Source organism: Schistocerca americana, chromosome 4 (genome assembly GCF_021461395.2).
Source record: "Schistocerca americana isolate TAMUIC-IGC-003095 chromosome 4, iqSchAmer2.1, whole genome shotgun sequence".
In the NCBI taxonomy this organism is placed as follows: Eukaryota; Metazoa; Arthropoda; class Insecta; order Orthoptera; family Acrididae; genus Schistocerca; species Schistocerca americana.
The window spans coordinates 775144540-775170926 of NC_060122.1; the positions used below are offsets into that span (position 1 = coordinate 775144540).

The 26387-nt window shown below is 38.6% G+C and overlaps 1 protein-coding gene across 1 annotated transcript in view; it reads right to left on the reverse strand.

Moving 5' to 3' along the window:
* The window catches only part of LOC124612306, a 209069-nt gene extending 186279 nt beyond the window's left edge, over positions 1 to 22790 (reverse strand). The window contains exons 1-2 of the mRNA XM_047140422.1: positions 22727 to 22790; positions 3802 to 3990 (exon numbers count right to left, since the gene is read on the reverse strand). Coding sequence (XP_046996378.1) covers positions 3802 to 3920 — 119 coding nt within the window. The 5' untranslated portion in view covers positions 3921 to 3990; positions 22727 to 22790. The remainder of the gene's footprint in view (positions 1 to 3801; positions 3991 to 22726) is intronic.
* Between the last annotated feature and the right edge of the window lie 3597 nt (positions 22791 to 26387).

The window sequence follows — 26387 nt, forward strand, 5'->3', positions numbered from 1 at the left end:
ATGGTGGGTCTGACACACCGGTGTCAATGTGTTCTTTTTTCCATTTCCAGTAGTGTAGTTAGCACTTCAATGGCCAAAATGTACTTGGTTGAAAGCTTATAGAATTAAATAGCTTGAAGTACATGAAGATTTTATTAAATCAAACCATACTCGAATGTATACACCTTTTCAATCAAAGGTCTGCACATTAGGGGTTTATTTGGCACATGGGTACTCAGCATTCAGTGTTCACGACACTAACCCGTTTCATCAGCAAATCACAGTTGTACATTGAACGAAGTGTCTTACAACTGAATTATCATGAGACAAGCCTAGTATTCTATTACTATTATTCTATTGTTCATATTCTTGCTGCTGGCTAACATTAAAGGTATCACATTTGAGAAATTGACAGCACTTTACTGTTCTGTAACCAACGAAAGAGCATTCACAATAGTCACTTCACTTCTTTATGAAAAGGAATAAACCATAAATTATTTCTTTATTAATTGTGACTTTCATTGTTCTGTAAGAAAAAGAATATAACACGTGCACAAAAAGTAACAATGAGAACAGCCCTAGGAAGATACCAATTAAAAATACGACTGATACTCTAGCTTCCAAGTTTCCAACGCTCCTTCACGATAAAGATGGGAACCAAGGAAAGGGTACTGCAAGGAAGAAAAGTTTGCTCCAAACACTTTATCGGTAGTCACGGAAACTACAGGAAGTAATAAGGAATTAATTATGACTGACAGCCGAGATTCAAATTCCAGAACAAATCTGACAATCTTAACCACCATTCGCAAGTACAAATTAAATCAGAAAAAAATAAGAAAGACTAGGGTTTAACATCTTGTTGACATCAAGGTCATTAGATCACTAGCTCTAGTTGAGAAGGATCAAAAAGGAAATTGGTCATGCCCTTTCAGTGAAACTACCCGGACATTTGCCTTAAGTGATTTATTGAAAAATACAGAAAACCTAAACAAAACAATAGAAAATCCAGGATGGAATGTAACAATATTGTGAAATGAAAGTTGCCACCATATAGCAGAGATGTTGAGTCACAGATAGGTACAACAAAAAGACAGTCACAAGTAGAGCTTTCGCCCAGTAAGGCTTTGGTCAAAAATAGATGATGGGCGGACACACACACACACACACACACACACACACACACACACAAAGCGAGTGTGGCTTCAGTTGCCTGAGACTGCAGTCGTGTGTGTGTGTGTGTGTGTGTGTGTGTTTGTGTGTGTGTGTGATTGATTTTTTTATGAATGCCTTACAGGTTAAAAGCTTTATTTATGAGAGTCTTTTTGTCGTGCCTATCTGCAACTCAGCATCTCTGCTATATGGTGAGTAGCAACTTTCCTTTTCATAATATTTAAAACCTAAATAGACATTTGAACCAATCCTCCCAAATATAAGCCTAGTGTCTTACTACTGAACCACATTGCTCTGTCAAATGAAACAATAACAAAATGCAGAAAGGGTTTGGTTAAAAGTGAGATGTTGGAGAGAGCTAGTAGGAAGTAAACTATAATAGAAATGAAAGACTAAGGGAAATGATGCAAATCAGGAGGGGAATAAACTGACAGAAAAAGGTCATACCAAAATAAAGTTGAATTAAATAATTGTGTAAATGTAAGTATAGAGGGACCAAGATAACGATAATGCACATTAAATTGGAAAGAGTGAGGAAAGAAGACTGTGGAACATAAATTGTGGGCAAGGAGACATTCATGTATCTCATTGTCACATTAACACTTAAATGCTCACTAACAGGGGGAAATCCCCAGGATTCATATAAACTTATTGAAGCCACTTATTACTGGCCAAAGTGAGTGTACCAGGTATCACATCCTGCAGCCATTCACCCTGGTGTGCCCTCACCTGGGAGTAACTGACAAAAAAGAATTTCTTGTGATCTACTGGAGCCTTTGAAATAAGTTTCAAACTGTCTTAATAGTGAAGTGGCTAGCTGAAACTTCCTGGCAGATTAAAACGTTTCTCAAATATGATACCTTTAACGTTAGCCAGCAGCAACAATAGGAACAATAGAATAATAGTAATAAAATACTACACTTGTCTAATGATAATTCAGTTGTAAGACACTTCATTCAATGTACAACTGTGATTTTCTGATGAAACAGGTTAGTGTCATGAACACTGAATGTTGAGTACCCATGTGCCAAATAAATCCCTCATGTGCAGACTTTTGATTAAAAAGGTGTATACACTCCAGCATGGGTGAGCGATAGGTTTTGATTTAATAAAATCTTCATGTACTTCAAGCTATTTAATTCTATAAGCTTTCAACCAAGCACATTTTGACCATTGAAGTGCTATTAGTACTTTGTGGTTGTCTCGCAGTTGTAATATTATAACTGTGCTACAGGTTGGAACATTAGTACACATTGTACATTGCTATGTAATTAATGTTTTCACTTGGCCTACGTTGCATCAGATTCAACTCAACCATGGTAGGGTTTGACTTTGCCCTCATCTACAGCCAGTCTTTGGTAAAGCTATTTTCAGCTGCTTTTATGGGCTGCCTCAAAATGTGCTGATTCTTCTCATGCCACATGAACTATTCAATACAATGCACTGTATATGTCTATGCTATACTGAAAGAAACAGCCATATAGGAACACATTCTGGAAAAACTGACCCCTGCTCCCTAATTAAAACTGTTTGCTATTTAATAGTTATTATGTAGTACCACTGTGGTAACATATCACCTTCCTGCTTTACATCTCTTACGGCTTGGACAGCAGGAGTGGACAACCAGTTTACACAGATGGCAGTTTTGCCTTCTGCTGCTGCTAACAGTTAAAAGGGTTGCCGGGTCAATAGTGGTTGATGGGTGTATACAACTACTCAAACTGCAAGTGAAGTGGCAGTTTGTTGTAGCACATTGGCAGTGGTGGACAGCTAGTGTCAGACATTGAGAGCTCTCATTGGAGGGACTAGGTTCCACGCATGCTGCATTAAACAAACAAATAATTCAATCAGACTATAAGGTTCTTTTCAGTATTGCTACGGAATGTCTACTGTCTGCCTTGGACCAAGGGAGCAAGGTAGAGAATGTTGCTATGGTGGCCAGTATCCTCTTTCTATGACACAAATGCTCACATGGATCAACATGGTTCTTTATTTACAAGAACAGGAAGCTACTTATCTTGAATAGAGTCCATGTGTTGTGGTACAAGCTCAGTAACAGCGTCCGATGGTGGAGTGTGTGTGTGTGTGTGTGTGTGTGTGTGTGTGTGTGTGTGTGTGTGTGTGTGTGTGCGCGCGCGTGCGCCCTACACATTTTCATGCCTTCATTTTTGCAAATACTTTATTTTGTTTGTTATTTATCTGGCATTTATTCTATTTGAGTTGAACTCTCTTAGCAACCAACCAGCTACATGTAATTATTACAAATATTTTGGAATTTGAATCAGTTCATTGTCATTTTTTAAACATTCCTGTGCCCCCCCCCCCCCTCACCCCCATTCTCCCCCCGCCATCCCATGATAAAGGATTTGGAGCAACATTTCCTTCCTTTCAGTGCCCGTACCTATATGCTTCACTACTCCTGTTCCTTATACTTGTACTGATAATCAAAGGTTAGAAAATTTTGAAAGTTAGACATTCCACCATCTGTGTGTCAGCTCGTTCCAGATAGTCCTGTTTCAGCAGCTGCTAAGTAGATTCTCTTCTTCTAGCATGGATATTGTTAACATCCACTTCTGACCATTATTCATAAACAGAATGCACACATTTCTGAAAATTAGGTGAAGATACAAAGAAGTGGAAAGGTTGACACACCTTGCTATATCTCGCTGCAACTGTTCATGCAGGTGCTCTCTCAGCTTACGTAGCTCAAGGTCCTGCCTCTTCTGGAATGCTACAGTGAGAGACTTCCTAGAGGCAGCCTCTCCTGCCATGAGGCATGACTCTCGCTCTCAGCTCCACTTCCCACCACCTTCAACATTGGCCGACATGCTGTGCCCTACTCTGTTATCAGGAAAGAAAAGCAGAGAAAATAGGTTTTAAGAATCATGATAAATTAAGCAGCAAAAACTGGTGCAGAATAAAAGGCAAATACTGATACAGAATGAAAGTTGAAGCATAGGATCAAATGAAAGTTTTGAGAGACACAGTAACGTTTACATTTGTAGAGTACAGATATGGCGAAGCAAGCTTCTTGCAAAAAGAGAGACAAGCCGGCAAGGATGTTCTGATAGTAAAATCTGCAGAGACCGGAAATATTGGTAGGTGTTACACTGTGAGAAATATTCAGATGATTAACTGCTGAATTGTAATGTCTCACAGGGAATACTTACACATGCAGGGTTTCAGAAAATGCTTCGAACTGTCTCATTATTGAGCACATTTCAAACACTCTAATTTCCCCTAGCCTCAGTATAGCACTAATTTTGCTTAGCTAATAATTAATGAAATTTTCCTGATAGTATTTTCACTGCTAACATAAAAATATTTTATGAAATATCTAAGTACATTGTATAACTGACCTATTTATGATTATCCAAGTTTCAAAAGGAAATGGAGTTAATATACCCAATTTCAGCTCAGAAGAATCTTTTGTATATGCCACAGATATTCTCTTAGGCGAGTTAGAGTTAAACCACATGGAGAATACAAAGCAAATTGAAATCATGCTCACTGGGCAGTTAAGACAAAGGAATATTGTAAAACTCCACAGGAATATTTCCCACCTGGCGTATAGACTGAAATGTAGTGTTGGCCAATAGACTTATGTTCTTAGTGATGAATTTGATGAGGTTCCATTTCTCCTAGTAACAGTTCATCTGCACACATGGTACTGCTTTCTGAGAGAAGCTGCCTTACAGGGTCAGAAGATTTATGATCTATAAAATGCAACTTATGGGTCATGAAATGGTAATGTAATGGGAGCTTAAAACACTCCTTTTCAGTTTCTCTTGGGCATGCTACCTCTCGAGTCTGTTTTATTACGTCATAAACAGTGCTTTTAATTTTTTTTCTCCCTTCTATTTCTATCTTCTCCCCTACTCATAGTCACCCCTATAATCATTTTTAGCATCTGCCCAATATCATCACTGATGTAATTGGGTTATAGTTTCCACATGCAAACTTTGGTAGAACTATAATTATTATTGTTTATAAGTAAACTTATAATTACAGCATCATACAGGGTGGCAATGTTTCATCCAACATATCAAGGCCACCAACATGATAGATTTCAGGTGGGAACGGGGTTAGACCTGGGGGTATGGAGTACTTTCAACAGTTTGGAAGACGAATGGCAACTTGTAAGTAGCCATAAAAAAGTTCCAGTTTTGACCCCATTCAACACCTACGTAATACCAACTTTTAAATCATTTTCTTGAAAGAAAAACACCTGGCTACACTATATTTTTTCCTTTATTTGAGAGATGTGGGGTCTGCAGACACCCTTGCCCCTCGACATGGGCACCACTGGAACATACGTATGCATGGACATACGCATGCATCAACATACATATGCACCAACATACATATGCATAGCAACACTCTCCTTCTAAGGTGTCTGATACACTGCAACAGAGACCCATAAAGATTTAAAATGGCCACCACAAATAAAACAAGGTGAGATTTTCATGTCTTTTTAATACTGGCATCATCAGAGATATAGTAGGAAGAGGAGGAGGAGGAGGAGGGTATAGGGAAGGGAAACCTTGTGCGAGTACTGGCAGAAATGGCTCTGCATTTTATCCAAGTGATTTTGGGAAATAATGGAAAAACCTACATCCACATGGTTGGGCAGAAATTTGATCCCCCCCCCCCTTCCCCTGTGTCTCAACCATCCCTTTTCCTCCCACCTTGCTCAGTCAGGTCAACTGGGCAAATAAAAAAGGATGGAGGAGACTCCCTATTATTGTCCATCATTAACAACATTTTTTCAAATGCATTCTTTCTCATGCCTAATACTGTTTATAGAAGTGGCTGTTTTTAATGCATCAAGCAGCCTAAATTAAAATTTGCTATTTACAATCAACACAATTTTAGCACCAGAACGAGAAAATTATGAAATTATAAAAGTATTAAATAATGTGTCCACTGATTTAGCATACTGTTATACAACACAGACTTAATTTCACAGTTTCTCCTAGGCCATATACTTATTTTGAAATAGATAAGGAGTATGTTGCCTCTACACAACACTTTACGACAGTGCATCTTGCAGGCATCTGTTTAAGCAATTTGGAATATTGATCACAGCCTCACATTTCATTCAGTCACTTGATGAAATTTATTGTTAACAACTCATTACAGTTAGACATATTCATATATACAATATTAGAAGGAAAAATCATCTCTAATCATCTCTAATGAACCCAACATAGCCACAGGAAGGAGTGAAGCACAGCTATAAAACTATTTAAAGATATTCCAATGGAAATAAAATATGTGATACACAGAAATGTTTTCCAATATTGAGTAAGAGTCATTTCTCCTTAACAACTCCTCATATTGCCACACACAAATTGTTGAATAGAAATAAGCAGTCAATTGCAAACTTGTCAACGGCAGCATGAGGCTATATAAATATACATGTGAAATCTTTCATTCAACTGACATGTTCCACATCATAACACTTATTGTGATCATGATCTACAAAATATGGAATGTACTGATCTACAAAATATGGAATGCACCAACTAACCAACCACCTAACTAATTAATTAACACTTATTACAGAACATGATTGCATGCAACAAACCACAACTGAAGGTCTTTACAATAATCTGTGCTTAAAGCAAGAAGAACACATACCAGGATAAAAAGCTGTAACAACTGAAAGAAAACTAACGGTAAACGTCATTGAGGCTGGCTTGGAAATCACAGTGCTTTATCAGGTACGTTCCCATTGGGGATCTTATAGTGTATTGTGAATTCTGAACCGCAGTGCAACTCAGTATTTTCATACTAACGTATAAATAAAAAATGTACAATTAAAAAATCCAACAAGATCCCTCACTGCAGACCCATTGAGAATGGAATGACACTACTTCCCCAAATGCAGTGCCCCCATTGTGACAAGACACTTTTAGAAGAGTAGAAAGGGAGCCTCACTGGGCACAGTCTGGCACGGGGAGAGGAGTGTCAAAGAGCTGAAAAGACCCTGGCTCCCTCTCGCAGTGCTGCATATACCTGTGTTATGTGCTTGTACAGAAGCAGAATGACGGACTAAATAGTTTTCCGAAATCGAATAAGAAACGAATAAAATAAACATTACACAGCTGGTGGAGCTCACTGGCTACCACAATATCACTACAAAGAGCACTGTTTGATGGCCAAGTTTGCCATTTCCCACAAGGCAATACTAGCTAGTAGTTGCCAACTTCCAAGGATTCTTCCAATCCCAGCAAGCCCACTAAAATGTGCAAAGTTACAGTGGAAACATTGTGCGCAACTGTAAGTTTTGGTACCAATCTACAACAAATTCCCAAATAATTAAATTTCCATTTAGTACTAGCTGTTATGAAAATGCTGTAGCAGACACAACGACAGCTATATTTGTGTGTAGTGCTTTGTTCTCTCCTGCAATATGCTTTTCTCTGATGACCCTGCTGTAAATTAAGACATCCCAGTTCAGATGGCACATGACTTCACATAAACATCACAGAATTCTGAAATGGGTGATGATAAAATGAGGAATTATTTTGTTCAAATGCAAATAAAATGATGAAAAATCAACCAAACATCAAGTGCTGATAAAATTCCTTTCAGTTTCACACAGAGTAAGTTGCAAAGAGAGCACATTTCTTGGTATAAATTAAATATCCACTGGGCAAACAGTTTAGGGTAATGACAAAACAGCACACAGACATTCTTCCACAATTTATATGGAAAATTCTGGGATAGATCTGTAGCATACCTGAAAATTTGATCTCAAACACTCAAACAAAGCTGTCATGCAATATTGTTAATCTTTGAATATATAGTGAAGAAGATTAGGGTATACAAAGAGTAATTTCTTTATGAATAACAAGAAAATTTGAGGGACTTAACATGTAATAGTAACAAATACCGTTACTGAGGTGTGTATAGTCTGTCTGTAAACTAAAGAGTGAGCAGCACTTTTGGTGGGGGAAGTGGCCTTTCCCGGAAGAACGCTGCCACCAGCCTACAGGGGCACCCAAAATCTGTTGCCCGTTATATGTCTAGCAGTGTAGATCAGTGTGCAGTGATATACGTCGTTTCTGTTCGTGGGATCTTAGTTGCCAGTGTCAGTGAGTTAACTTTGTATACTTACCGATGTACTTCGATATCTGGAAGTGATGGATAATCATCTAGCATTGCAAGACAATGTGCAGAATACGAAGAAGAGAAGGTATTTGGGGAGTAACGAGCGTCCGATCGTCTCTAATGTTATTACAGTGTGTATTAAAGTGGCGACCGAAAAAGAACTGTTGGCTAATATTACCAGTCCCAATCAAAGGGCTGCAATTTATGCAAACGTCAGCCTCACGTAATAGGATGCATAAGTAAGGAATGGAAACATAAACCACATGGTTTACTGGAATCACCAAGAAGGAAAACTAATAATTTTGGGAGGAAACCCATCGTTACAGACAGTTTCAAAATCACGTAAAACCTTTGATGCTTATGGAACACTAAATCTCTATCTCGGTCGGTATTGACCTGATTCTAAGACATATAGCTTAAAACATGTAGGCAATAGCTTTTCTAAACAATGCTAAAATTTCCTTCGAAACATGTACACAGATTCTGGACTAATAAGCAAAAAGCTTGACATACGAGGTGCGTTCACATATTAATTTTTATTTTTTGATTTTTTAATCTACAGCAATGTCATCCTCTTCAAAATATTCCCCATTACATACTATACACTTATGCCAGTGATTTTTCCAGTTCCCGAAACACTTTAGAAACTGTTTCTTCAGGATAGTTTATAGTCTCTTAACTGTGCATTTTTAATCTCATCCATGCTTGTAAAACCGCTGTCCTTTAAGGCCTGCTTTGAAATGTTTATACCACTTGTCTGCCCTTGGTTTACTCATAACAGGCTCACCAAAAGCAATATTACCATTTCTAAAAATTTCATACACTTTATTCCATTCTTCTAACAAAATTTAATACACATTCTCTAATTTATTTTTATACAAAACAAATAATCATTGATGCTACCAAAACACGTGTAACCTTTCTGACAGCTGACAACAGAGTAAATACCCAACACGCATAACATTGAACACATACTTTTGAGGCATGTTTATGAAGACAGTGACAAAAAAGTAGTGCAAATTGGGCTAATACAACACACAAAATTATAAACTTCTGCTTACTTTTTAAACACACTTCGTGTTGCAAGAATTGTTAAGTTTCAATGACGCTCTTCAAAGAAAACTTCTACCTTTTAGTAGAAACACAAAATAAGAACAAGCCTAATATTCTACAGACTGACTGCATTATATGGGGTTCATTTTACAAATAGTAATAGAGGAACATACATTCACATAAACAGGCATTTGGTTCTATGTTTGTAGTAGAATCCTGACTTCCGTTCTTATTTTAATATTATTTACTCTATAATGTTGTGTTTCGGAAGAAGCTATAGTTTTTTTTTTTTTTTTTTTTTTTTTTTTTTTTTTTTTATGGTCTTAACGCATTTGCCTGAAAATGAACGCAGCCGAGACGTATCTGTACACAGCTTCGTCACATATTTGAAGCGCGCGCCGCGGCAGTGCCGGTACCACGCTGTGAAACAGCCTGTAGAACCGCCTTGTGACATAGCTGGGTTGGCAGAGTGGGGACTCGCTCGCTCGCTCTTCAGTTCAGCGACAGACTATACATATGCTTGCAGAGTGCTAGAGTGCTTTTGTACATTGCATGAAAAGAATCAGCTATCTGATAATCTGATATTATTGCTGACTCATAGATATGCCAAGTACTTCTGTTGAAACTTCAGGGAAAACGGAAAGTAAATAAGGTTAAAGTTTAGTGTTTTACACACACACACACACACACACACACACACACACACAGACAGACAGACAGACAGACAGAGAGAGAGAGGTGGGTCACTTAACTGGCAATGAACAAGAGAATGGATCAACCAAGAATTACGTCACTGAACCAAGGAAGAGCCAAACTAGAATTTGGTGAAAAAACATTACGCCATTTGCTTGCAGTTAATTAGATAACAATGCGAAACAATCTACTCAAGATGGCCGGGCAGCGATTTGAAGTCCATCACTCCCACATGCACGCCTTGTGTCTTAATACATCCCCAGTGGGATGGCTCATTTCTAAGGCACTAGACTAGTGTTTGGAAGGAACAGAGTTCAAACTTGCACCTGGCCATCCAGTTTTAGGATTTCTTTAAACTTATTCAGGCAAGTGTCTGGATATCAACACTAAAAATGTCATAGCCTATTTCCATCCCCATTTTACCCAATCTTAGTCTTCATATCTAATGATCATGTCCTTAATGGGACATTAAATGCTGATATTCCTATAACCAATACCAATGAGTCACCTCACTTGGGGAAAATCTTTCAAATGAATTAACAAAGAATGAAAACAAAAACTGCTAGCTTTGAATGCCTTGCTAGATGCTATCACTGAAAAACAGATCTTTCATGCCTTGCACATATCTTCCAAGATGGAAATCAAAAGTCACTCACAAAGCAGATTGAAGAATGACATCAATGCATGTGACGAAAGCCCAGTTTATAAAAAGTCTGGATTAACTGAAGCCTTTAACACTGCACTGTCAACTCACAACCAAACCATCTTTCAACCTAACCTATACCTCAGGCTACACTACAGAGGAGTCTGTTTCTACAGTCTACATTAAAAACAAGGGAAAGGACATGTATACACTGATGAAAAAATTGTAACACCAAGAAGAAGTTGTCCAACATAAACAAAAGTTGACAGGCATGTTTCTACATCTGAAAGATGATATCTATGCAAATTTTGCACAAGCCACGTAAGAGTGATTCTGGTAGTGCTACTGTGAAGCAGCAAATCAGATTTGCTTTGAATACACACTGTAACCACCATGAGCATTGGCTACCTTTGAGATTTGACATGGTGAGTTGCTGTCAGTCAAGATACCTTTAAGGTGACAAAGATGCCATTATCAACACCTCATCAAGTTTGAACAAGGTCATGTAATAGTGCTATCAGCTGAATGTTCCTATCAGCTGAATGTTCCTTCTGTGGTACCACAGAAATGCTTGGCAAGAATGTAGTCACTGTATATGATTCCTGGCAACAGTGCTCAAGAGAACGTAGGGTCACAAGAAGATCGGGATCAGGCAGCCATGTGACACTACTGAGAGGAAAGACCATTGTGTTCAGCAGCAGCAGCAGCAGTAGGAGGAGGAGGAGGAGGAGGAGGACTTGTCCACTGACACCAATGGGAGTAACAAATTAACTGGTATCTTACTTTCCATTGAAGCTGTGGCTAAATGCTCTCCAACTGGGTATAAATAATCTACTTTGCCAAAACTTCAGCCAATCTTTAGAGTAAGATAAAGCTGTCAGCTTGAAGGTTCCTTCCTCCAATCTTTGAACTTACTTGCCCAGTCAGTTGAAGGGGAGGTTTAGAGTTTAGCTTGGGCTCACAACCATGTTACAGCTTGGCATTTTTCACATGCACAAATCAATGCCAGAGGTGAGAGAAGTGATAAATGATACGGAAAATACCAGAAGTGATTGGGAATTGAATCTTGAACCTCTAGATCTGTACTCCAAAAATTGTCCATGTAAATTGGATCCGCACTTGGTAAGGTGTTTATATCATTTTTAACAGACTTAATTAACTTTAGGATAGAAACACTGACACAATCAAGATAGTGATTGGACGAGTTACATTTTTCTGGTACAGAAAAGATTTGTGGAAGGTCTTGTGAATTTTACCTGTTGCACTGAGATACTAATTTGTCTCCGAGACATAAAAACCATCTTCCACTTACATTCTCAGAAGGCGCATATTTAGTCCTTGTGGCAGATCATAAAAATACAGGAATAAAAAGTAATATCAGTCCTATCACTGAAAAGGCAGCTAATGAGATGTTTGAAAATAGCAACACATGGTTCATGGTAAACCAATTATTATTATATTTTAACAGACAAACTTTTCATTATCTACAAATGAGGGGCCTACTGTCAGAAGGATCACTCCAGCACCCGAATCGTTTTCATCAACTGCTACATTTTCTGACTTTTTTTTATTTCAATATGTCATTCTGTATCATAGATACCTGGAAAATGCATGAAATAAAGACATTTTTTATTTTGTAACAGAAGCTTACTTTTAAGAAATTACACTGATGAGCCAACAATTACAATATGATCACTGTCACTGCAAGATTGACTGCTGGCTGATGGCATGGTGGGTAGGTGACACAGTTAAGGAAAGTCCATAAGAGGAGCAGAGGCAAATGGGGAATTATTCTAGTGATGATATGGGCTGCAAATGGGGAAATCAACTAACTCAAGTGACCATGACAATGGGCAGATTAATATGGTCCAGTGCTCGGGAACAAGTATCTCAGAAATGTTAAAGCACCTGTGGAAAGTGACTGAAGCACAGTGAACCACAAGTAAGAGAGGTGGTTTTGGACATCCATACCTCCTCACAGAACATGAAGTTTGGAGGCCTGTCCACTCCATAAAGCAGTATAGGCAGCAATCTGTGGCAGATCTGATGACAGCATGCAATGCTGATGCATGCACAAGGTTTTGGAACACACTGTTGAGTGCACATTGCTGAACATGCTGCTTCGCAGCAGACAACCCCTATCTTGTCTTAAGATGATCCATATCATCAGCTACACCTGCAGTGGGCACAGGTTCATTTCGACTGGACCACAAATGAATGGAAACGTGTCAAATGGTCGAAAGAATCAAGCTTCTTGTTACATGATGTTGATGGTTGTATCTGGATACACCGTTATATAGGCAAACAGCTGCTCAAACATGCAGCACGTCACAGACACAGGCAGGTGGGGGAAGTGTTACAGTAGATATGTGCTACAGTCTTGCTGCCAGCACCTCACTGTTCGCACACCACATTTCGCTGCTCATCAGAAGCCTTGTTACACTGATGCTGCACTCCTGCTGGTGGCACATCACTGCGTCGCACAGGCACCTCACTCGGAACATTCATCCCAAGGCTGTTCACATCACTAGCTGACTGGATTACTTGCAGTATATGAAGCAAAAATTATATTCTCTGAATCATCTGACGACAGTTGTATAGGTTCGATGAAGCAAAAATTATACTCTCTGCATCATCTGATGACAATAATAGGGATTTGCTCACACCAAAAATGCAGTTATTAATACGGAGAAAGGAGGCATGGCTGTAAGAACTACTCTTCTAATTTACGTATCACCACAGTTAAACATTAGACAATTCGGCCTGCAATCTTACTAACGCAATTTCTCTAGAAAGAGTGACTGGTAGGAATACTCACTGTGGTATTATTTTCTCAGTTTTTATCCACATCTACTTCAAGTATTACATCTGCCATTTTAAGATTTTTGTACTAATATTTTATCAAAAAGTATCAAACCATAAACTATGTGAAAGACAGGAAATAATTACCAAACATTAAATCCAAGTACTATTAAATCCTAATATTATCCACCATGAAGCAGTTGTGATGATGCCTCTGGTCCAAAATAGATTAGCGTCAAAAAATGGTTGCAGTAAGTTCCTGTTTAAAACTGTCACTTTAAATACTCTCTTGAAATTATCTCATAAGCTCACAACAAACATCACTGTCTGTGTAATGTGGTTATTTTGGTAGGATACTGGGAAAATGCAGTCACTCTACAAAGGAGGTTGCTTACAAAACATTCATGCAACCAATCCTACATTAATGCTCAAGATACCAATCATATTCAAAGAAGGGCAACCCCAGAGACGACATTTGTTTGTTACAAGAAAGATCCAGGGAATGCAGACAAAACCTAAGCTGGCAGAGGCTTGAAGACTCACCCAAAATATCTACCCACAAACCAGTTAAAAAATTTTGAGTACCAGAATTAAGTGAGGGATATACTACAGCCCTCTATGTATCATCCTTGCAGGAACCATGAAGACAACATTAAACAAACTGCAGATTGCACACAGGTTTTTAAGCATTCCATATGTGAGTGTAATGGAAATAAACTTTAATATATGGTGCAATATGAAGTACCCTCTGCCAAGCATTCATGGTGGCTTGCAGAATATGAATGTGAATGCAGTTACTGATATAGATGTATGGTGTGTGAGACACTGTGTAAATGGTTAATGCTTCTCTAAACAATAGTGTCATGAGAGTGACCCTGAAGCAGCCAACAAGAGCTCAAGTTTCAGGACTGACTAGGATAAGCTCAGCTCCAAAGACAAACCAGCTTGATATCCTCACTCAGCAAGGATCACTCTGAGCAGCAATAGCACATGTTAAATGTGCCGATAAGACTAAGTAGGTTAGAATAATCAGCATCAGGCCTTGCAGGTGAATAATATCTTCATGCTATGAGGTACATTCACCTTGGCTTCCATGGTACCTGTGATAGTAATCCAAGGCCCCACGACAACTGTGGACTATGCGACCGTTATTGCAGACAACTTGCATCCTCTTGAAGATCATGACATCTTCCGGCAGAGTAACTGTCAGTGTCATAAGGCCATAATCATGCTGCAGTGGTTTGGTGAACACGACAGTGAACTCACGTAGAAGTCTTTGACACCTTATTCACCGTATCTGAACCCAGTAGAACACACCTGGGGCACTATCAAGCACCAACTCGACATCCATTAATTTAATGGAATTTTGTGAACTGAACTTCTGGATACCCACCAAGCCATGTCATGCAGAAAGACTGCTTCATTACCATCTAAAGGAGACCAATATCCTATTAAACAAATGGTCCCAATGTTTCAGTTCCCCTTTTCAAATCAGTTTTACAAATGGACAATTTCAAACTATAATCATTAAAACATTTGAGAAGTTTTGTAAATACAAATAACTGCCCAATATCAAATTTCTTCAACATCATCATCATCATCTTCAAATCTGGAGATTAGGTGGGATGCCTGTTCAGTCTTCATGGGTCTTTCATGATTTTTAGACTAAGTATTAGTGATGATTAAATTATGCTCTGTGCAAAATTTTACCAGGTAGCTTCCTCTTTCATACCTTTACCCTAGCTGATGGTCTCCTACTATGTTCCTTTATCTTCCTTTTCCTACTACTGACTTCCAGTCCCCCATTACATTTAAATGTTTGTCTATTTAAATATCTGAATAATTTATTTTACATCATACATTCTTTCTATCTTATCATCATCTACAGAGCTAGTTGGCAGTACTGCTGTGGTTAGCATTGGCTTCTTGTTTATTTTGGCTACACTAACACTTTCACTATGCTGTTCATAAAAGCTTACTGGCATTCCCATTATCTTATCTTCATTAGACTTATCTGCATTACCCTCTTAGTGACACCAGACTTCACTAATTCCCATTATGTCCAACTTCAATTTACTGGTTTCCCTTTTTAAACTCTAACTTACCTACCCGATTCAGGGATCTATCATTCCTCACTATGACCTGTAGAATGTCAGTTTTGTTCTTCCTGATGATGACATCCTCCTGAATAGTTCCTGCCAGAGATATGAAGGGGAAACAATATTTTTCCTTTTTTTTATGATCAGTCTTCTGACTGGTTTGATGCAGCTCCCTACAAATATCTCTCCTGTGCCAACCTCATCATCTCAGAGTAGCACTTACAACACACGTCCTCAATTATTTGCTGGATTTATTCCAATCTCTGTCTTCCTCTGCAGCTTTTACTCTCTACAGCTCTGTCTAGTACAATGGAAGTTATTCCCTGATGTCTTAACTGATGTCCTATCATCCTCTCTCTTCTTCTTGTCAGTATTTTCCATATATCCCTTTCCTCGCCAATTCTGCAGAGAACTGCCCCACTCCTTACCTTATCACTCCACCTAATTATCAACATTCTTCTGTAGTACCACATCTCAAATGCTTTAATTATCTTCTATTCCAGTTTTCCTACCGTCTACATTTCACTACCATACAATGTTGTGCTCCGAATGCACATTTGCAGAAATTCAAAAATGGTTCAAATGGCTCTGGGCACTATGGGACTTAACATCTGTGGTCATCAGTCCCCTAGAACTTAGAACTACTTAAACCTAACTAACCTAAGGACATCACACACATCCATGCCCGAGGCAGGATTCGAACCTGCGACCGTAGCAGTCCCGCGGTTCCGGACTGAGCGCCTGAACCGCCAGACCACCGCGGCCGGCGCAGAAATTCCTTTCTCAAATTAAGGCCTATGTAGACTGCTCTTGGCCAGGAATGCCTTTTTGCCAGTACTAGTCTACTTTTGATGTCCTCCTTGCTCTACCCGTCATGGGTCATTTTGCTGCCCAGGAAGCAGAATTTCTTAACTTCATCTACTCTGTGATTATCAATCCTGATGTGAAGTCTCTCGCTGCTCTCATTTCTGCTACTTCTCATAACTCTCGTGTTTTCTTTTTCTTTCTTTTTTTTTTAATTATTATTCTCAATCCATATTCTGTAATCATTAGACTGTTCACTCTGTTCAGCAGAGCCAAACTGCTACTTTACCTCAGAAATATTTTACCCAGTAGAATGCCATTATGTTCAAACCATCCAGTACAGCTGTGAACCACCATATTGTCAACTGTTACAAAGCCAGATCAGTCAATCATACAGACTGTTGCCCCCAACAACTACTAAAATGACTACTGCCCCTCTTCAGGAACCATGGGTTAGTCTGGACGCTCCACATATACCCGTTCATTGTGGTTGCGCATACAACCCACCCCACCATGGCATGGGGGAGGGAGTTGCCCCATCTACAGGAGATTAAAAAAAAAGTGTGTGCACCCCACCCACAGGCAGCTATTTAGTTAGCAGCATGTAATACGTAGTGCACCACTGGTGCATGTAGCAGAGGACTACAGTTCTCAACATCTTGTGCATATTTAGGAAGTCTCTGGTTCAAGCCAGACACCTAACTCAGAACCAGGGGACCACAATTAGTATTGGTGACAATGCTGCAGATTGTGAGCTTTACTGTAATTCAGCAAGCAAGGCCCATCTTCTCAATTTTTACTACAGGAATGATCCAAATATGACCTTCGAGCTCAGTGGCACGCATAGTTCATTCCAACATGTGCCACAATATGCAGTTATTTGCACCCTGTTCCCCCCAATGCATTCAACATGATGTATTCAACCTCCAGTCATACACACAGAGTGCACAAGATGAAGCACATAATGTTAAGTTTTTAGAACTACAAATGTATCACAACCTTAATAGGAAACATGTATCCTATGATTTTTTTAGTTTCAGCTATATTTGCAGAATATATGACCTATCATTAGCCTGTCTCCTATCATATCCTATCCTATTCTAAACCTCTCCTTTTGCCTTACCATTATCAAACCCTTTCCAGGGATATGGCGAAGTCCTTAATGGCAGCTACGGTGCAGCTGGTAGAGGAGGCACCCTTTCCCCTCCTAAGGATAGACCTAAATGAGGAGTGGAACCACTGCCTTGTGGTGAAGAGGGATCTCCAAAGGCTGAGGGAGTAAACCATGAAAGAAAATCCTCGGATGTGTTAGGCTGAGAAAAAGTTGTCATTGCTTTCAATCAAAGAACGAGCCTTGGATTAAAAATACCTAATGTAGACAGCACTTATTGTTCCCCTGGAATGAATGACAGTTCTTCACAGCCTGAAGAAAAACCAAGGAACGTATGAAGATACACTAAACAAGAGCAGAAACTAGAACCCAACAAAAAGACAAAAACAAGTTGAGAATGGGAACATTAAACGTAATAACCTTGACAGGAAAGACTGAAGAGATTGTAGACATGATGGAGAGGAGAGAGATTCATATCCTTGGATTGAGTGAGACCAAGTGGAAGGGAAAAAACTCTAAATTGCTGAGAGGTGGGTACACAATAAAGAGGCAAAAATTGAGTGGGGTTTTTGTTTCACAAAGACACTGACTCAGTTACAGATGTGAGCTTAGTAAGTGAAAGGATAATTAAAGCAAGAGTGAACTTAGGAAAGAATAGTTTTCCTATACTTCAAGTGTACACACCTCAGCAAGGGTGCAATGAGGAAGAAAAAATGGAATTCCTTGAAGAACTGGAAGACCAAGTAAGAGAAGATAACATTATGATAATTGGGGATCTGAATGCTCAGATCAGCATGGATATAAATGGATATGAGGAGGTGATGGGCCCTTTTGGATACGGAAGAAGAAATGTTGAGGGTGAATAAATTCTAAATCTGTGCATAAGGATCATCTTTTAGTGAAGAATGCATTCTTCAAGAAACAAGATAGCCATAAGATTACTAGATATGGCTGGGATGACAAATCTAAGACAGTTATAGACTATATATTAACAGATAAATTAACTGGAGGAAAAGTAAGGGACACTAAAGTCATACCAAGTGAGCAATGGGATAGTAACCACAGGTTACAAGTGGCTGATCTGAATTATAAGATGAAAAGTTTGAATGCTGTACAAAGAATGCCAAAAATTAAGGAGTGGAAGTTGAAAGAAGAAGAAAATAAGAAAAGTTTCCAAAATCTAGTAGCAAAAAAAATGCCAAACACTGAGAGGCGTGGTGTATAGGAAGAGTGGAACCTATTTAAAACATCAATAGTTAACAGTGCTGTGCAGATACATGGCAAAACAAAGGGTAAAGTGAGAGACAAAGAAATCAGTTGGTGGAACAATAAAATAGAAGATGCAATTTTAAAAAAGAAAAGAAAAACATGGAGTTTGAAAAAAGAAATCAGAACCAGGGGCTGGTACCAAAAGATGAACACAAGGCGACAACACTAGAGAAGGAATACTGACAAAAGAAATGCCAAGCAAAGACAATTGTGAAAGAAGAAAAGAAGAAGACTTGGGAAATATTCACCCAGAAACTAGAGCAGGATAGCAAAGGGAACCAGAAACTGCTATATGAATTATTGAAAAGTAAAAGATCTGATAGAGAAGACATAAAAGCGATTGAAACAGATGATGGGGATATTATCAGGGACATGGATGGTATCAGAGAAAAGATGAAGAATTATTTTGAAATCTTACTGAATGGGGAAGATGCACAAGAAACTGACACCGAAGTCATTGAATTAGAGGAAAAGCAGGATCCAATCTCTTGGTTAGAAACTGAGAATTCCCTGAAACAGATAAATAATGGGAAGGTGGCTGGAGTAGATGAGCTGACAGCAGATATGATTAAAGCCACAGGAATCCATGTAATACAATGGTTACACCAGGTACTGGGGGTGATATGGAAAGAAAACAAAGTGTCGAATGAATGGAAAAAAGGAATTATAATACCATTGTTCAAGAAAGGTAGTAGGAAGAAATGCACCAACTACCGAGGAATCACACTGCTATCACACTGCCTTAAGATAATGGAAAAGGTAATAGAAAAACAGATTGCGGGAAATTCTAGAACACCAATTAGAGGAACAACAGCACGGGTTCAGAAGTAATAGGGGAACAATAGATCTCATTTTCTCCCTCAGTCAGGTGATGGAGAAATACTGGGAAAAAGGAAAGGACTTGATAGTAGTATTCGTGGATTTGGAAAAAGCATGACAGTGTACCAAGGGATAAAATACGGAAATGCTTGAGAAAACAATGTTCGTGATTCATTAAATAAAAAGGTCCAGACACTGTACGATAGTTGTGAGAGCAGTGTACAAGTAGGAGGTGGAAGATCAAAATGGTTTAAGACAAAGAGAGCTGTTTAGTTAGGCAGTTTGCTCTCCCCTTTACTCTTCATTACACTTATAGACAGAATCATGAAAGAAATCAAGGAAGAAGAAAATGAAGATCTCAATGCTTTTGTTTTTGCTAATGACATTGCCATTTGGGGAGAGACGGAAATGGAGAGTCAGAGAAGACTAGATTATTGAAACACAAAATTTAAAAAATTCAAGTTAACGGTGAGTAGGAACAAGACAGTAGTAATGAAGATGAGCAGGACACCCACACCTTGTCACATCATACTGGAGGGGGAGAAGGTTGAATGTGTGAAAAGCTTCCATTATCTGGATAGCATCATATCACGTGATGGAAGTTCCCAACTAGAAGTCTTAAACAGAATAACAAAAGGAGCTAGCTTCTTCCACCAAGTATGAAATCTAATGCGGGACAAGGAAGTCCCTCAAAGAGCCACACAGATCATGTATAAAACTTATCTCCTTCCAACCATGATGTATAGTCAAGAGGCCTGTTTCATAAATAAGAGAGAAGAGAGTCAAATACAAGTATGTGAAATGAAGTTCCTTAGGTCAGCTATACGAAAAACTAGGAGAGACAGAGTCAGGAATGATTTTTGTAAGGAGAGACCTGCAAGTGACATTGACTACAGAGGAGAGAATGAGTGCTTTGAGATTGATGTGGTTTGGTCATGTGAAGCGAATGCACCCGACTCGAACTCCACGCCAGTATTTGGAGATTGAGGTACCAGGAAGAAGACCAATTGGATGGCCTAGAAAGAGATGTACAGACCAGGTTAAGGAGGATCTCAATAGGAAAGGAGTAACATGGGATGTAGTGGAGAGGGAAAAGCTATACCAGGACAAAAACCAATGCAGGCATACCATTTACAAAGTTCCTACCCGGCTCGCTGGAAGGAAATCCTGATGATGATGATGACTTCTGCCATAGGTGAGTTAAAAATGAAGAAGCTAGATTACTCAGCATATTTCCACTTATGTACAGGAATCTGTTTTTCAGGATATTCTACTTTTAGGTCTAGTACTTCCAGAACACAGAAGTGTGCACAGCACAATGTTTCTTTCCCATTAACTGTAAATTCCCTTTAATCTTCTTTCTATTGCAGTAGTTGGACGTGTCAACAATTATTACCCACTCACTGTACACATTCTTTCTTTCTCTAACCACAAATTACAAAGTATTCAATATAACAAAGGTCTTATCACACTCACAATGACACCATGTCATCAGGCAAAGGGATACCCCATGAGCACGAACCTAAAGAAACCTGAAAACAAAATGACATAAGTAAATAGAAGAATAATTTAACATCCCATCAGTGAAAAGGTCACATGAGAGAGAGAGAGAGAGAGAGAGAGAGAGAGAGAGAGAGAGAGGGCAAGCTTGGATAGGACAATGATGGCGAAGGAAATCAAGTATGTCCAAAGGAATCGTCTGGCATTTGCCCGATTCACTTAAGGAAAACCTTGGAAACCCAAATTTGGATGAACTGTTGGGTCCAGTGTTATACTCCTCTTACAATGCCATCTAGAAGACTGTTAACCACAATAAAACTTGTTCTACATTCCTAACTGCTCTAATCAGTGTAGTGATGTGTGGGATGCTGAGCTACTCTTTAAGGACATTAGCGTCCCTGATACATTCCTTTATTTACCGTTCCCCAAATCTTGGCAGAGTATGAGACATCCGTAGTTTTTAAACAAAAAATACACCACTTCAGAGCCTGAAATTAAAATATTTATAACAAAACCCCCTGATTATGGCATATAAAAGCACAGCACAATCAACACTTTGTCATATAAGCTCCATCATATGAAATGCTAGAAGCCTATTTCTGGCTAATTACTAACAACTAGCCTACAAAATACATCTATTAAGTGCATTAAGTATGACTCATCGTATAATCCCTTGAATCTAACACAATATAGCAGAAACTGAACTCAAATAACGAAACATTAAACAGGCCAGTGTTCCTATACATTGTAACAAAAATGATGATGATTTTTTGAAATACATAACATCCGGCTCATAAGTAGAAAGGGACTTCATTACATCATGACTGTTCAATGTATCAGTGTTATAGGAGTAGGCCACATATTTAAACAATCTATTGTAAAATATAATGGCAAAATATGAATGAATAATTACTAGTCAAATTTACAGTACACTAACTGCTACGAAGGAAACATACCCCATTGCAATTCACAAAAAATGTTTTCAACAGTCCGTTAACAGACAAAAATTATCGTCCACAACTCAAACCAATCAAAAAATGAACGCCCAACTCTATTTCATTAATCCTTATGCTATGATTAATTCGAATGTACTCAAGGAGGAGAGTAATATCTACACTATTGGCCAATGAACCGTCAGCGTAAATATCAACATCATCTGCAAGGTACTTGTATTACACAGAAACGCCGACCTACATTTTAACTACAGCGTCACACATAATATCGCAAGCAGTTATATTTCACTACGCTTAACGAAGAGCTCTAGGTCTGTAAACAATGTGCTGTACCAGCAACAGCTGCAGACGATCTGCACTCCTGTCACAATAAAAAGAAAACAAAAACAAAACTTGCCTGGAACTTTTCGAGAAACTCGGTCGCTAGTTGGCGTTCTAGCTATGATAGCGCTTTTTTCTTTTTAAATTAGGCCACGAGTAAAAATCTAAGCTGCGACGTGATCTAGCTTAATGATTTATTACTCGTTAGCATCATAAACATCACTTAACACCTCTAATTCACGCTAACTGAACAACGCCCACAAGCATTATAGAAAGCTACACAAGAATTACACGATTAGCAGTAGCACCATGTGTTGACGAGTGCCGTAAGCCTTACACTTTCACTCAACATAGTATATATTTTGACAAACAAATGTCTCAAAGCACTTACTGTCGCTATAAACCAACACCCTCACATCCTTAACATCTCTTTCGTTCGCAGATCAGACATTTCGATTTTCCACATTTGTCAGGCAGTGCATCCAACCTCAACGTATAATTTTGCGATATCACATTTTGAAGTACAACTATTGGCTACACTTTCGTGAGTTGCGAATGCAAGAAAACATAAATGATGCCCTGTAATCTGTTACAGTAGACAGAAACATTAACTTAATTTCAGTATCGACGATTGTTCGAAAGCAATACGTTTCGGTCTCTTTTTTCAGGTGTGTTTTCTTTAATCATTCGGACAGAATTTGATTCTCTGACAGATGACATGGTAAAAACGCATGCTCTAACTCAGTTACATTTACTGTTTTTGACAACATACCTTAGTTGAACTAAACCACATGTAGGTCCGTTCTAATTCGTTTTCATCGAGCTCTGTGTGCTACATGCAGAAACAGGTTGTGACACACACATCATATGCACTTACATCTATCACTGTGAGATACGTAAATTGGGTTCCTCCTGTTGATGTGAACCACATAATCTTCTTCCGTTATTTTTCTTGCCCAGACATGTTTCGGCATATTTATGTTGCGGTCTATCAGTCGTATTTTGGATTGGGTTTAGTTGGATAGTTTTTGCAGAACCTTCAATAAGTTTGACCTGTTGCTTCAGTTAGAAACTGATGAGCCTCAAGCAGAGGTAGGTGTAGACAGGACACAACAAACGTTCAATAGGAAATTGAAAAAGAATGTAGGAAAGTCATCGAAAAGGAAGAAAGTTTTGTTGTTAGGCAGTTCTCATGCCAGAGGTGTAGGCCAACTTCTGCAGGAGGAATTAGGACCAGAATACCAGGTCACAAATTTTTTCAAACCAAGTGCTAGTCTGGATCAGGTGACAGAGGATTTAGGTTCACTCTGTAAAGGATTTACCAGGGAAGACACCGTGGTTATTGTGGGAGGGCCAGGGAGCAGCATCGACAGAGATCCTGGGTACAGTATAGAGTGTGACCTGGTAAAGATTGCTTCGGCATCGAGACACACCAATGTTGAATTTGTATCTGTCCTGAGACGCCATGACCGGCCTCATTTGAACTCTTCTGTTGGGAGAGTTAATTTGGAGTTGGAACGGCTGCTTGGGTCGGGTGCAGGGGCTCATATTGGTGTGGTTCCTGTTGATTATCTCAGTAGGTGGGACTATACCAGGCACGGCCTACATCTCAACAGGAAAGGGAAGGGGAACTGGCTGGGGTAATAGCAGGAAATTTAAGGGGGGGAGGCACTGCCATGAATGGTAAAATACCAGTGGTTACAGGTGTTGGAGCAGCACCTTTTTCAGGATAGGTAAGACAGAAAGATGTCAAGTTCTACGAGAGGTCAGGATTGAAACAAATCTTCAGTTTAGGAAAGAAATGAAAAAGCACAATTCTAGCACATTGGATCACCAATCACAGCTATCAATTATAAATTTTCACCAATCACCAGAAATTTTATCTCCACCAAGTTGTATCACAGTCCTAGGTAATTGCGTTGATGAATTAAAGTCATCCAACCCAGTTGACATAATCTGCCTCTCTGAACACCATGTGACCACTGGTATAGGAACTAGGCCTAAGCACAATGAGAAACTCAGACAGGAGAGTACTGCAAATGTTAGAATAAGGAAAGGTTCTCATAAAAGTATAATTAAAATAATGTAAGTATATTTCATCAAAATATTGGGAGTTTAAAGAATAAAGTAGATGAGCTTCTGGTTTGTTTAGAAGATTTAGAAGCTGAGAATGAAATAGATATACTGTGCCTGTCTGAGCATCACATTGTTACTGACATGGATAAGGTAAATGTAAGTGGTTATAAGCTCTCTGCACATGTAATGGGAGAAAATATGGAGAAAGGAGGAGTTGCCATATATGTCAAAAGTTATCATTGTGCAAAAAGTATAGAAACGAAAAAGTTTTGTGTAGAGAAACATATAGAAGCATGTGCCTGTGAGTTTAAATTAAATAAAGGCACATTTATAATTGTAACTGTATATAGGTCCCCATCAGGAAATTTTCATCTATTTCTGAAGAATTTGGACTCCTTGTTGTGCTATCTGTCAGACAGGGGGAAGCAAATTATTATTTGTGGGGACTTCAATGTAGATTCTCTGAAAGAGGGTAATAGGAAAAACGACCTTGAAGTATTACTCGGTTCTTTCAATTTGACACCCGTTATTGATTTTCCTACTCGGGTGGTAAAGGATAGCAGCTCACTGATAGATAACTTCTTTATAGACCAAGATAAGTTTAACCAGATAAATGCTCAGCCTGTTGAGAATGGTCTTTCTGATCATGGTGCACAGCTAGTTACAATATATGACATAGCTCCATTCAGCAATACTAAACAGTCCTCCAAAGTAGTACGTTCAGTCAACGATTTAACAATTGCAAATTTCAGGGAAAGCCTACAGCAGTTAGACTGGGATGAGGTGTACCGTGAACCTGATGCCAATTTAAAATATAATTTATTTCATGACATTTTTGTAAATGCATTTGAAAACTGCTTCCCCAAGAAAATAGTTAAATATACTCGTAAGAAACCTTGTAACAAACCATGGCTTACTAAGGGTATAAAAATATCTTGTAACCGGAAAAGGGAAATGTATCTGACAGCAAGAAAGAGTAGTGACCCAGACTCTATCAAAAATTATAAAAACTACTGTGTTATATTAAGAAAAGTTATTAAAAAATCCAGGAGTATGTGTATCATGTCTGAAATCAGCAACTCTGATAATAAAATTAAAACAATTTGGAATATTATTAAAAGAGAAACAGGTCAACCAAGAGCAGAGGAAGACAGTATTACCATCAAATTGAATGAAAATTTTACGAACAAAAAGTCAGAAGTTGAAAATATTTTTAGTTATCATTTTCTAAATGTTGTGGATATAGTAGGATCCAGGTGTTCATTAGAAGATGCTAGGCTGTTAATGGAAGAGGCCATACCTATGCAATTTGATACAATTGAAATCTCACCCACTTCTCCCTCTGAAATTAGGAAAATAATAAACTTGCTTAAAAGCAAAAACTCACATGGAATTGATGGCATTTCCAGCAAAATACTAAAAGCTTGTTCTCAACAGATAAGTAAGATTCTCAGCCACCTGTGTAATAGCTCTCTGGAACAGGGCATTTTCCCTGATAGACTGAAATATGCTATTGTTATACCTTTGCATAAAAAGGGGGATAGATCTGATGTCAACAATTACTGTCCAATCTCCCTTCTAACAGCTTTATCCAAAATTTTTGAGAAAGTAATGTATTCAAGAGTAGCTTCACATATCTGTAAAAATGAAGTACTAACAAAATGTCAGTTTGGTTTCCAGAAAGGTTTTTCAACAGAAAATGCCATATATGCTTTCACCAGTCAAATTTTGAATGATCTGAATAACCGAACACCACCCATTGGGATTTTTTGTGATCTCTCAAACGCTTTTGATTGTGTAAATCATGAAATTCTGCTAGACAAGCTCAAGTATTGTGGCATGAGTGGGACAGTGCACAAATGGTTTAATTCGTACCTAACTGGAAGAGTGCAGAAAGTTAAAATAAGTAGTTCTCGTTAACATGCAAAGATCAGCACATTCCTCAAACTGGGGAACTATCAAGAATGGGGTTCCAC